At 39.3% G+C, this 13,091-nt stretch overlaps 1 protein-coding gene across 2 annotated transcripts in view; it reads left to right on the top strand.

The window, feature by feature from the left end:
• Window positions 1-13,091, top strand: part of pak4 (p21 protein (Cdc42/Rac)-activated kinase 4) — a 52,284-nt gene that overhangs the window by 16,883 nt on the left and 22,310 nt on the right. For both annotated transcript variants that reach the window (XM_041800904.1, XM_041800911.1), the window contains exon 2: window positions 12,793-13,032. In XM_041800904.1, the coding sequence (XP_041656838.1) occupies window positions 12,829-13,032 (204 nt within the window). In that variant the 5' untranslated portion in view covers window positions 12,793-12,828. The remainder of the gene's footprint in view (window positions 1-12,792; window positions 13,033-13,091) is intronic.

The following is a 13,091-nucleotide window of genomic DNA, read 5'->3' as shown; positions in this document are numbered from 1 at the left end:
TGACCCTACCATTCAAATGTGGCAGCAGAATGAGACTCATCAAACCAGGCAAAGTTTGTCCAATCTCTTATTGTCAAATTTGGGGAGCCAGTGTGAATTATAGCCTCAGTTTCCTGTCTGACAGGAGAGTCACTCGGTGTTGTCTAAACCTGTTGTCTGTTCAGAGATGCTCTTCTGCATGCTTCAGATTTGATGAGTGTTTTTTTGAGTTTGTGTTGTCTTTTTTTTATTAGACTGAATTATTCTCCTCTACAGCTCACGTAATATTTTCTTTTTTTCTTAGTAAACCCTAGAGATGGTTGTGCAATCCCAGTAGATCAGCAGTTTGTGAAGAAGAACCAGTCAGTCTGGCACCAATGACCATTCAGAGTCACTTAAATCATTTTCTTCCTCATTGTGATGCTTGGTTTGAGCTTGATCTTATTGTCTTATCCTGTCTATATGCCTTGATGCATTGTACCTAATAAAGTGGTCGGTGAAGGTATGAATCATGATACCAGAATTTTAAACTTTGATACAATTCTAGTAAAACTCAAACTATATAAATGCTTGTTTTAGGGATGGGGGATACAACCTTAAAATAAAATATCAGATTTTTCAAAACAAACCCAATTTCAATTTTCCTACTTGATCATTCTAACATCTACAGGTGAAATAAATGGAGAGAGGAAAAAAGAAAGAGAAATAATTAATATTCTTCTCTACTTGCATAGATCATGGGTAGATATCAGGATTACTTTCAGTCTATTTCTTCAGCAGATAATAACTTAGAAATGCTCAATCACTGTGCACTTTCTGAGACAAGGTTACAGTTTATTCTTTTACATGTAAAGGAATTATTGTTTACTTGTGTTACATGCTATTGTTAAGACCAAAGTAAGCCTGCTTGAGTAGGTTCTTTTTCAGTTGAAAAGAAAAAAATTATTAAAATCATGAAACAAATGGGCACGCAGATGGTTTAGTGGTATAAGGTGCTACCCATGTACGCGGCCAGCCCGGGTCGAATCCAGCCTGTGGCCTTTGTCGCATGTCTCCCCCGCTCTCTTCCCCGTTTCTGACTATATGAGAGTAAACCAAGCTGGTTACCAAATGATACAAACTTTTCTGATTCTGACGAGTGTTTTCTGCCATGTTGCCTGTAATCCAAAAAAACCTGAATGAGAGGTGGTCAAGGTTCAAGAGAAAATCAAATTTTTAATTTTTTCAAAAATGTAGATTTCCAAGAAATAGAATAAATCAATAAAATTGATTTGATTGATCAACAACACTTGAGGATGGTCATTGGAATAAGATATTATGAAAGGTATTGAAGTGTCAAAAACTTTGACAACCACATTCAGATTTATATTTTAAGTGCCATTCCAAGGATTGCCTTTCAGACTAGTTCTTGCTATGAATCCTGTGGTGAGGGGCTGTGGTTAACATGCTACATACCTGTTCTTTTAAAAATGAATATTAATAGATACAAATACAGCTGTATTAGTGTACAGAGACTTCTGTCAATACCCAAGGTAACAGCTTTATTTACACATAGCTAGTTTAGATGACAGAAATAGTACAGTATAAATACCTTATGTGTGTACTTCCCTGCAGTATTTGTCACTTCCAGCACAGTTGTAAATGGTCTGATGGTCATTAGAGCAGTCAGTCACTCCAAGGTCACAGTGTACGTGGTGTTTACACAGGATTTATAAATCTGGGAAACACTGAGAGATAGGTGCTGTGTGTGTGTGTGTGTGTGTTGTGTATTTTGTGTGTATGTGTGATGCTGTTTCTGTTTGCTAAAGTGAGAGGACAGGCTATTAATTATCACCCTGATTCAGCAGCAGCAGCAAGCTACTGTAAGAGCACCACAACAATGTTAGCCTGAATACTGCTGTCTGCTCTGTGCTGTTCAGTTTCATTGAACACTTGTTTTGTGCCCTAATACCTTCTCTAGGGACCATTCTGGTAAAAGATACTCTCCATAATCAGCACAGCGTGAGAAATTGCCTCCTGACAACCACTAGTAATGTTTTTTAACCTTGGCTGTTTTATGTTGGCAGACTATTAGCAGTCATTTAGAGCCTGTTTATCGATTCAGTCTGAAAATGTATTCAGCTGTTGAATTGGCCTTTATGTGGATTCTGAATTTCTGCATTAGACACGGGGCATATTCACCTAAGTTTAGTAGAAGTGGTCAGTGATAGAGGGGGTGATGTGCTCAGTGATTCAAGGAAATGATTCATGACCTGAGTTTATATGCAGTATTAAAAGATGAAGTACTGAGGTGAATTCCTACCATCTCGAAATGAATCCCCTGGTGCTGTAATGATTTATTTTGCTGTTTGAAGTGTGTTTACATGGCCCTCTTAACCTCTGAGTGTTGTTAGTGTCTTCCTAAGAGTGCAGTTATGCAAGGTATTTCTCAACAGAGTCACAGACAGAAAACCATTAAAGCAGAGGGATGAAATATGTGATTCACACAGGCTTTTATCATGCTCATGATATGCTTTCAGATGAACTGTTTCACATTTTGCCAAATATATGATGAGATAGTTTTCACTGAGGAAGAGAGCACACTGAAAGTAACATCACATCTGTGTTTGGTATTCATTTTATATTAAGCTTTCAATAGAGTCAACTCTTAAGAAACATTATTATTTTCACAAACTGTTTAGTGCTTGACTTTGATTGGTAGGGATTATAGTTTAAACATGGCAGTTACAGTTAATGGATGATATAAGGATGGCAGACAAGAGTAAACAAGGGGAGCTGAAGAAACAGCTAGATTTTTAATTTTTTTTTTGCATCTTACAGAAAATGCTCTGCCTGTCCATTTCCTAAAGCATTATGTTAACACTGGAATAAAAAGTGCAGAACCTTGCTTCCATCTTAGCAAAGATCTCCAGAATGCTTCTGCTTCAAGCTTTTGCACGTTTTTATATAAATGTCAACTGCAGAGCTCAACTGTGTGTTTCTGGATGTTAAAATCCCATTCATTTTCTCCATAGCAGACCTGTAATTAGCCACAATGTCATTACCATTCAATGTAAACTTACCATTAGCAACCAGAGTATGAAATGATGCTTTATAGAAGGCATTCGTTTTTATGACATTGTCTTTGATTTAAAAGAAACAGTTATTTTCAATCCCAACAGCATCTTTCCTGAAACGATTGCATCACACATAGCGTTGCCCACCTACGCCGCATGCACGAATTGAACCAAAACAACAATGGCGGATTACATGGTCGTGTTTGTGCTGCCGAAGCTATTGAGCTTATTATGGCTTTTACAACAAAATCTGATGCCCCTTTACCACCACCGAGAACAGCATACACCGGATGTCCTTAAATCCACCGTGGAGAACAACCAGGAGAAAGTCTGTGGCAGTTTTCTGTAATCTTCTTCTCTCTTTTGGTGCATTTCTGTGGCAGTGTTACAGCGCCACTTACAGGCTTGGCATGTATACTACAGCATTTTCAGTCGTTTTCAGTGGTTCAGTGCTTACGCAGACATTTTCTAAAACGATCCCGTGTTTATGGAAAACTTTTTCAAAACGAAAGGGAAATATTTCTTTTCCATCTCTGTGTAGACAAGGCCTAAATTTGTTTCTATCAGGTGTTGTGTAGTTGTAGCGATAGTGTTTGTTGTAAAATTCCCACGGCACACCTTGACTTGCCTCAAGGCCCACTAGTGCCTCGCCACACTGTTTGAGAACAACAGTCCTAGAGTGTCACAGTGGCATTCTGGATGTTGGAACTGGCATTTATCATGTAAATTTGTACCTTCCCAGCAAACCTCGGTTGTCAGCTGTTGATGTCAACAATACACACCATCCTATACAATTCACACTTTGTGAAACACTCATTGGAAAGCTGTCTTCCTCCATTCCCAAAGAATGTGTACACTGCCTTTTACCTTTGCCTTTCTCTGTTTTCCAGTCTCATTTTCACACCGAATCGAATCTTTCATAGTCATGGGTATTCATGCTGGTTGGCTTGGTTCCTGGATAAAAAATACTAATGTAAGGATTTTCTGAGAAGTCAGTAGAGGATTTGAACGGGAAAGTTCACTTCCAGAACTTGAGCTGCCATACATGTGGGTAGTCTCTGTTCTTTTGAGCTCCATGTGGTCGTCATAATGTCAAAAAAGTGCTGGAAACCAAAATCAGGTAATTTGTTGTTTCAGTCATCAGTCGTAGGCAAACAGCCTAAATAACCACAAAAAGAGAAAACTTCTCTGCACCAAACATTGCCAGTGTTTTTGTGCAGTTTAGACAGTGTACAGGAGTTTGCCTGTTGATGGATTCTCTCCTCCCCTACACATCTGTCTGATGAATGGATTTTTTTTAAGGTCGGAACTATTGTTTATGTATTGCAATCATTGTAATGGAGTTTATTTGGCTATGTGTTCAATAGTCATGGTTTAACCTGACTGAAAACCTCAAGATGAAGTTTTGGTCCTTGAAATGTCAGCATTTATCTTTGAAAGCACAGTGCATAAAATTTTTGATAACCATAGTCAACTGTTATCTCTAGAGTGATCGATGGCTTGGATTATGCTGATTTGCACCCCAGCCTTAGTTGTGTCTGTCAAGAGTGTTGATAACACTGTACATGTGTGTTGACAGGTTTAGAACTGCTGTCATAAACTGATAAACAGAATCGTATAGCCTTTGTCCAAAGGGATTCACTGCCTTTAAAAATGTAGATCTGGTTTTAACGAAGGGTTTTCTTAGCCAGCTGTATCAGTGCAGCTAAGCAGTAGTTGTGATGGGAGGTCCCTCTAAGTGTGGACCACCCATGTCCAGTCCTTAAATCAGGCCAGAGGACAGCAGCTTCATCCAGAGCTCATCAGCCTGACTCAGGCCTGCAGACAGGACAGGCTTTCTAACTGTTCAGCCAGGCATACACAGGCTGCAGTGGAGCAGTGTGGAGGGAGAGAGGTTTGGGTTTGAAGTGTGGAAGCAAAAGTGGGGGTGGGGATTGAGAGCAGAGAGAAAGTTTGAGGGGAGTGGTGGGTGATGAGATAGTGATTGATTTTGCGTAGGAGGGAGGGGAAAACACAGGGAAGCTATAACTACTTAGACTGTTGTGTTCAGGGAGGGACCTGCTTGTTCTACTTTGAGAGGAGGGGCTCCTTTTATCGCTTCTGCTTTATGCTGTGTGTGAGAAAGCATTCACAGTGTACACTGAAGTGGGTGGTGCAGCACTTCAAAAGCCCGTTGTAAGATTTGTCTTCATGGCACCAAGCCCAACATTTTTTCCACAACATCATCTATACTTTCAACCAAGAGCGATGGGCACCATTTAATCTCTGTCTGAGCTTTCTGTCTCACTTTTATCAGCAAGATTTATCTTACATTCACAAATAAAAACTTTCAGTCAATACTCCATGTCTTACAAGTCTTCAAAACGTTTTAATTACTGAGATGGCATGGTCAAATTTTTTTTTTTTTTGCAAATATGATTAGATTGTGCATTTTATTGTGAAATAGTCACTGGTGAAAGATCTGACTTATTTTATTTCTGTTTAATTGATTAGATTCTTTTATGAACTTGGCCTCAGGGAAAGAATAAAGACAAAGATATGGTGCATCGGTGGCTTGAGTTTCCAGTGTTGTCATATCTAAAGAAGGCATTTCTCATAGTTCAGGCCTGTGCCCACAACCTCTGTTTTAGAGCACTTCTTACCAGCCTCTATTGTTGCAAGACTTCTAAAGTTGACTCGTGTTTCTCTTGTTATAATCTCTAAGGTCTGTTTTTAATAGCTTATTTTATTTTGTGACCAGGGAAATATGACACGAGACCAAGGAATCCTGTCCAGGCACATTCTGCAGCTGTAGATTGAGGATTTACACTCTAGAAAAGATGGGTCAGATCGATGTTTCCTCCACCATTGATGTTGACAAAGCTGATAAGGGTAGTTCCTGCCTTTCTTGATTTGGATTGGCGAGTAAGAGAGAGAGAAGTGGTATTGACCAGCATGGCACTGTATCAAAAGTTTAACTATTATCAACTGAGAGTATGGCAACAAAAAATGACTGATGCCAAGGGTGTTTTCACACTGGAGGGCGCTGAGCGCTGAAATCACTGGACTACACTGGTTTTGTACAGAATATGAGCGCTGCCAGTGGGTAAAAAGCAACTGTGGACATGTGTTGATGTATAGAATCACTTACAGACACCCCAAGTACTGTTTTTAACCATGCTGAAGTAAGAAAATTTTAAAAAGACTTTAAGTCATTCACTGACTTTACAGTCAAATGTATGAAACATTGAGAGAAAACTGTGACGTGTAGTCAGACTCAGAAGAGCTGATAGCTGAGTTGAGTATGTGGGTTCTCATGTTTTTGTTTGATCAGCTGCACTGTAAATTCAGTCTTTGTGTTTAAAAGTGAAGAAGCAGCCCATCAGGTTGTCAGTAAAAGCAGACACCTGTTGCTCTCCTGCTGCTGTCTAAAGTTTTTACTCTTTGTTTCCAGTTTTATGCTGAAGGGGACGTAGAGAAGCACCTACTCCAGCTGTTACTCACTCTCCATGACTGTGTGTCTGGAGCTCACCTGTTTTCCTTACACCTGTCTCACTCTGTCAGTATAAAGCTTATACAAGAGGGGCTTATACATGAAGAGTTCATGTTATTTAAAATTCAATGTCTGTCTCCCCTCTCTTTTATCAAATTACATGTTGTAATATGTGGGCCTTTCATTTTCATTTTTAATTGATAACAATAAAAAAATCATTTTCAGGTCAAACAAGCAGTGCCTTACTAGCTATCTACATGAATGTGAGTTCATAAACATTTTCAGTTTAATGTGAGACTGAAATAGTTTTATAACCAGTTTAAACCTAATGATGAGATTTCTGTTGGTATCACTTTCTAACAAAACTGAAATTATCATCCAGCTCCAGAGTTACACTGAAGCCAGCCAATAAATACGAGATTAATGAGTCTCTTTAGCTTTCCTGTGGTCTAAAGAATAGTTAAAAATAGCAGTGTGTATTTCAAAATACTCAAGATGATGTCCCCAAGTGTTCTGTTTTGTCCAATAATAATCACGGAATAAGGTGGTCTGTTACAAGCAGGAATCCCAAAACAAACATGAGATGCAGCAACAGTCTGCAACAGTCTGCTTTTATAAATGATATTATGTGTGTGTATTGTATTTTACAGTTTTTGCTGTTCCTTCATGTGAAGCACTTTGGTCAACTGAAGTTGTTTTAAGTGTGCTATAAAAATAAACTTGAATTGAATTGAATTGAACAGAACAAAAACTGTCTAGTTGTAGTTCCTGCTTCCTTTTGTAGCGGTCTCTGATGTTATATCTGGTGTGCTTCAGTGGACAATAGGCATGTCCTGTCTGTCATGGCAGTGAAGACATGTCCCGTTACCGTTACTAAACTGAAGAATTCCCCTGACTTTAAAATGATTTGAAATACTGAATTTGTGTAAGAATCCCAGTAAAAATATAGCCTATTTATAAAACATGTTAGTCCTAACATAGTCCCTTTTGACAGAACCTAAAACGTGACTCTGTCTAAGGTGCATTTTAAGCCCTTGATTGCACCCATTTTACCGTGCTACAAAGAACCAATTACAAGCATGCTTACTAGAAAAAAAGCTCAATCTCATATCATAAAATCTCTGAGGTAACAGTAATCTGTTGGATGTTTTCCACTCTGCCTCCATAGCATTCAAAACTTATCATGTCTTGGCTCTTGTCAGCAGCACTTAAATCTTGTTTTTCACCCACAGCCCTCAGGCGAAGGGTTCCAGATAACTCCAAAAAACTCTGAAAGGCCACAATCCTCCATGATTCACTGCCAGACCGCTGTCTGTGATTATGAGAGGCTCAGTGTGTTTCTGTATCCCCGCATGACAGTGTTTCATACTGATTTACAGTCTGTAAAGCTCCTTATGCTTTCAATAAGATATTAAGACTGCAGCCATTAGCTATCAGCCCATCTCACTGATCAAATATAGGGCTCATCATGTACATATTAGTGTATAATATTGTTCTCTGTAGATGATAAGATCATTTCTTCAGCCTCCTCCTTCAGTCTCCATTAATTAGATTCTTCCTTAAGGCAGTTGTGTCTCACTGTGTTCCAGAGTTCAGATGCATTGATTGGCTGTGTTGCTGTCTCAGCTGAACACTAATGATGGGCCTCTGCAGTGATTAATACGCCTCCTCTATGCTGTCACTACACTCATTATGACTGAAAAGAGGCATTTATCACCAGTGTTGCAACCTTACTGTTATGAGATAGTTTGGCTAATGGTTTAAAAACCCACAGTGGGTAGTTGGGTGGAGATTAAACTTTTTTATTTTATTTTTTTTAGATACTGAGCATGTATCTTAGCCAGGACCTGAATTCATTGTGTTTCTGTTGTCTAGGCGACTGACAAACCACATTTTCCTTTTTACTTGCAGCTGTTTTATAAATGAAGAAAATGGGATTTCATATCTTTTGAAAAAGTTAATATTCCTGCAGTATGATGGAAGACATGCTGAAAATGATAAACATATGAGAATAAAATGTTAGCAACAGTGGGAAGGATTTATAGGGGTGTTGTGTAACTTAGAATTTACTGTGGTACTCATGGATTTGTTTTCCTATTTGGGCTCGCATTAAAACCCTGAGCTGTATAAATAAGCTGCTAATTAAACACATACATGTGTTGCACATGATGTAAACTCATGGCTTTGAACCATTCCATAACGAGTGTTCATCTGTTCTCCACACTACCGCCTGTTATAAACAAAGGTACCCACACCTTACCCTAATTTCTTCACTCTGTTTGTAGTTGAGTTTTGTGTTGAAGTTCTGTGTCGAGGTTGTGTTGTTGGCTGTGAACCCTCTTCTCTCAGTGTGTTTCTGGGTGGGTCCTGCTCCACTTCAAACACTCCTGCTGTGAAAGACTTTATTAAATCTGTGGACAGCATGACTCATGCCCTCTCACTTCTGACCCGCCCTGATTGCCCTCTCACTTGGCTCCACCGCCCACCACCCGCCTGCCCCACTGCGGTGCTCCTGTGCAACCTCGGCTGTTTTTGTTCCTCTCTTTTGAAGTGTTTGGTCAGGGTTTTGCACATAAACAAGAAGAGATGCTGTTTTAGTTGCTCCACCAATCCTGCAGCCCCCATCTGGTCAGCTGTTCAGCAGGACCAGGTTTTGCTTATGACACATAGATCCCTGGCGAGCCCATGTTTGACTACTGGGAGTGTCTCCTTTGATTCCCACTGACAGAGGTGGAGGGTGAAACACTTGGTGCTGCAGAGATGAGTTTGTCCCATTGTTTGTTTTTAGCCGGCTATAGCAGCAGCCGATGCAAATAACTTCACTGATTAGAGGCAGAACAATTATGATATACTCCCTGTTACTGGCTAAGAACATGAAATAACTTACAATGGTCACCCTTAGTCTTTGGATCAGTGTGAGTAGATGTAGTTCAGGTACCAGTGCTGACAAAAGCTCTAAAAGGCAGTTCCTCCCACTTTTACACACTGATAAGTTAAAGTCAGAGTTATTTGTTAAACTACAGTGTGGGGATTTTTTGCACTGAAATGTCTATATTGATTAAAAATGAATACTCCAGTCCTATGTAATATATGTTTTTGTTGAAGTTTCACATCACCTAGTATATTGTATAACTGTTTATTAAAACCAGAGAAATTCTTTATATTTGTAGTAGTGATGGGACATGTCGTGCTACAGTCGCTGTCATGCCAGAATCACTGTGAATTTGTTTATCATTGCCATGGAGGTGTTTGATGGTACATGAAAGGCTGCTACATTATGCAGTTGGAACTGCTACAGAAGGCTGCCTTTCCGGGATGCATGATATAGGGGTGCACCGATCGATTGGCCAAAATCGGTATTGTACCGATTTCCTTAATTTTAGGAGATCTGTGATCGGTCGATCCTTGTAAATAAGATTGGTGGATAAGATCGGTTTCATATGCATCTACTTACTAAAATGTGAAGAATGAAAGACAAAAGGAATAGATATTTAGTCGTTTGGACAGCAATGCTTTAAACTTTTCATTTATATTTAAGAGAACTACCTCATGTGCAGTTAAAACAACAAGTTTGTATTGTTTCACGGGTATTGTTCAATGTTATTCAATGAAATAAGATTGAAACATTGAAGATGTATGCTGTCAGTTATAAAAAAAAATTGGTATCAGCCAAAATCGGAATCAGCAGGTCAGGCTTTTTAAAGATCAGTGATCGGTGATCGGCCAGAAAATTGCAATCGGTGCACCCCTAGCATGATATTATTAGCATGATATTAGTATCAGCAGATATGAAAAAAATCCACAGATATTTACTGCTGATATATTGGCTGTACACATTTGTAGTTTAAAGCATATAGTAGCTTCAACTATCAGCAAAAAGCACAGCTGTGCCATCAGGTATAGTTAGTTGCTTAGGGCAGTGGTTCTCAACCTTTTCAGCCCGCAACCCCCCAAATAAAAGTGCCAGGGACCAGGGACCCCCACTGTACCTGAAGGTGGTTGAACAGCCATGCATATTCAAGAATAGTCATGTGCAAACTAGGCCGCTCATAGAGGGGGGAGCTTTCTGGGACCTTATCAAACTGCATGTTTAGGTTAAGTTGTGATATCCTTACTTTTCACCCGAATAATAACTCTTACCAAAGCAACAAATATCCCAGATATATTTTCTTATTCATTTGTGCCTTTGTGTCTTCTCAAAAATTGGTGGAAAAAATGGTGAAATGGGATTTTGAAAGTAGCAGAAATGGGTCAGAAGTGGCAAACATAAGAAAAGTATGGCAGTAATGAGTAATGTGGCAATAATGTAGCAAATTTGGTGAAATGGGAATTAATTGTGGAAAAATGGTTGAAACTGGCAACATTTGGTTAACTTAGGTGGAAAAATATGCAAAATTTGACAGAAATGAGTAAAAATGAAAAAAATGGACATCACAAATAGTGAAATTTGGTTACAATGGAAAAAAATGGGTATCTAAAGTGAAGAAAGGGGCTAATAGTGCTGATATCTGGTCAAAAGAAGCAACAATAGGTAAAAATTGACCCAAAAAAGTGTTAACAATGTGTTAAACTTGTTAAAATTGGTGGGGAAAAGGTGATGAAATCTGGTTACAGTCAGGCAAAATTGGTGTTAAGTGTCAAAAGTGAGTAAAAAGTGGCAAAAAAGGGTCCAAATTGTGCAAAAAAATGATAAAAAGTTTCAATGATAGCGTCAAAATTGGTTAGGGAAGGTGGTTAAAAAGTGGAACAAATAGATATTTTCAATATAAAAACCCCATACCCCTCCTAAATGAGGGAAGAGTAAGCCTATTTAGGATGCGAGCACCAAAGCTCAGGATAAAACATTTTTATTAAATCATTTCATGCTTATAATTTCATTGAAATGGCTAAAATATACAGTTTGGTAGCATTTCAAAAATATTCTCTATTTTTTAAAAGACATCTGGCGACCCCCTGTCAGTGTCTCCCAAACCCCAAGGGGGTCCCGACCCCAGTGTTGAGAACCACTGGCTTAGGGTACCAAACACGGGGTCCATTGTAAGGCCTGAACATTTTGAGCTAAGATCCAAATTCAAACATCTATCTGTCTAGCGCCCCCTAGAACTGTCTAGAACTCCGTCTCTGTATGTAGTTGCACCCTCACTGGGCATTTCGTGGTCAAAGTAGAGACCAGGCTCACTGCTCCGCGTGCCACCTCTGCGTATATACTTAACAGTAAACCAATGTTTTGGTGTCTTAAATGAATTTCTCATAATAAAAGTGAAAAGCTGTTAAAAAAGCCATACCTGGTGAGCGCTGCAAGCAATCCCTTTGCTAGTAGCTAATAGCATGAACCAGAAAGGCCACTATTAACAGCTTTTCTCTCAAATTATGTGAAACTCAACAGTGAATCAGACACATTGTCTTACTGTTTAGTAAATACACTGTATGGAGTGCAGTTTTTAATGAACAGTCCTCAATTCAAAACAAAAAGTATACAGAGAAGATGGGCAGAGCTGCCTCTACTTGTAATATTTTGTTTGTTTTTTTTTTATTAAGAGCCTACTGGTGACAGAATTTCCATACTGTGTTGTTCAAAGAAGCAAAGTCCAGAATAGAGCATGCATCAGTTTTATCAGACTGAAAGAGAGCTGGTGTTTGTCAGTCTGTGCGTACATACATACACATAACCCAGCAGAGAGTGACACCTGAGCTGTGACAGTCAGTGTTGACATCGAGGATACACACTGGAGAAGCAGCTCTTATGTTATCTCCCTCTGCAGACTCTGTTGTGTTGTTGTGCCTGTGAGTAAAAATGGAGCATGGGTAGTGGCTCTGTCATTGATAATGGGAGAGAAGCAGTTGTCTTATTGTTGAGCTTTCTGATGACCTTCAGCTAAAGGCCACGGCTGTTTTAGTGCCATTAAAGCAATAAATGCTCAATGACCTGAAAGTAGGGCAGTTGGGATGTAATTTATTTGCTGCACCACATGCACAAACTCTTTCAGTTGTGTTGCTCCTGTGTTGAAAGCTCTCATGTAGCTTCTGGTAATGATGCTAAATGTAGAAGAAATTGTTTCAACTTGTCAGAGCCTGCATCAACATCTCAATTTTAACACTATTGAAGATTAAGAATAATCTTCAAATTTAAAAACAGTAACAGTGTTTTTCAACTTGCCATCTATGCTTGTTTGCATGGTTGTGATCATTCACAAAGATGTGTTTTACATGTCCAACTTGAATGCTTGACATTTGCATACTCCCCTCAGTATTTCCTGCTCAACTTTTCTTGCTTCCCCCCTGCAGGTCTGATGCTTGGCTGCAGCTGCCCCAGCCGCCATCATGTTTACCAAAAAGAAAAACAAGTCTCGGATCCAGATCTCTGCTCCATCAAACTTTGAGCATCGTGTACATACAGACTTTGACGAGCAGGAGCAGAAGTTTGTTGGATTGCCGCGACAATGGCAGTCGCTCATCGAAGACACTGCCAAAAGGCCCAAACCGTTCATCGATGCAACGGTCATCACTACTGTAGAGCCACGAAAGGTGGGAGGTCCAAATCCTAAATATCATATTCAAAACCTGTGCTGAATTTCATTATTTGG

This window comes from Cheilinus undulatus, linkage group 2 (assembly GCF_018320785.1).
Source record: "Cheilinus undulatus linkage group 2, ASM1832078v1, whole genome shotgun sequence".
NCBI classification, from domain to species: domain Eukaryota; kingdom Metazoa; phylum Chordata; class Actinopteri; order Labriformes; family Labridae; genus Cheilinus; species Cheilinus undulatus.
This window is presented reverse-complemented; position numbering and strand designations above follow the sequence as displayed.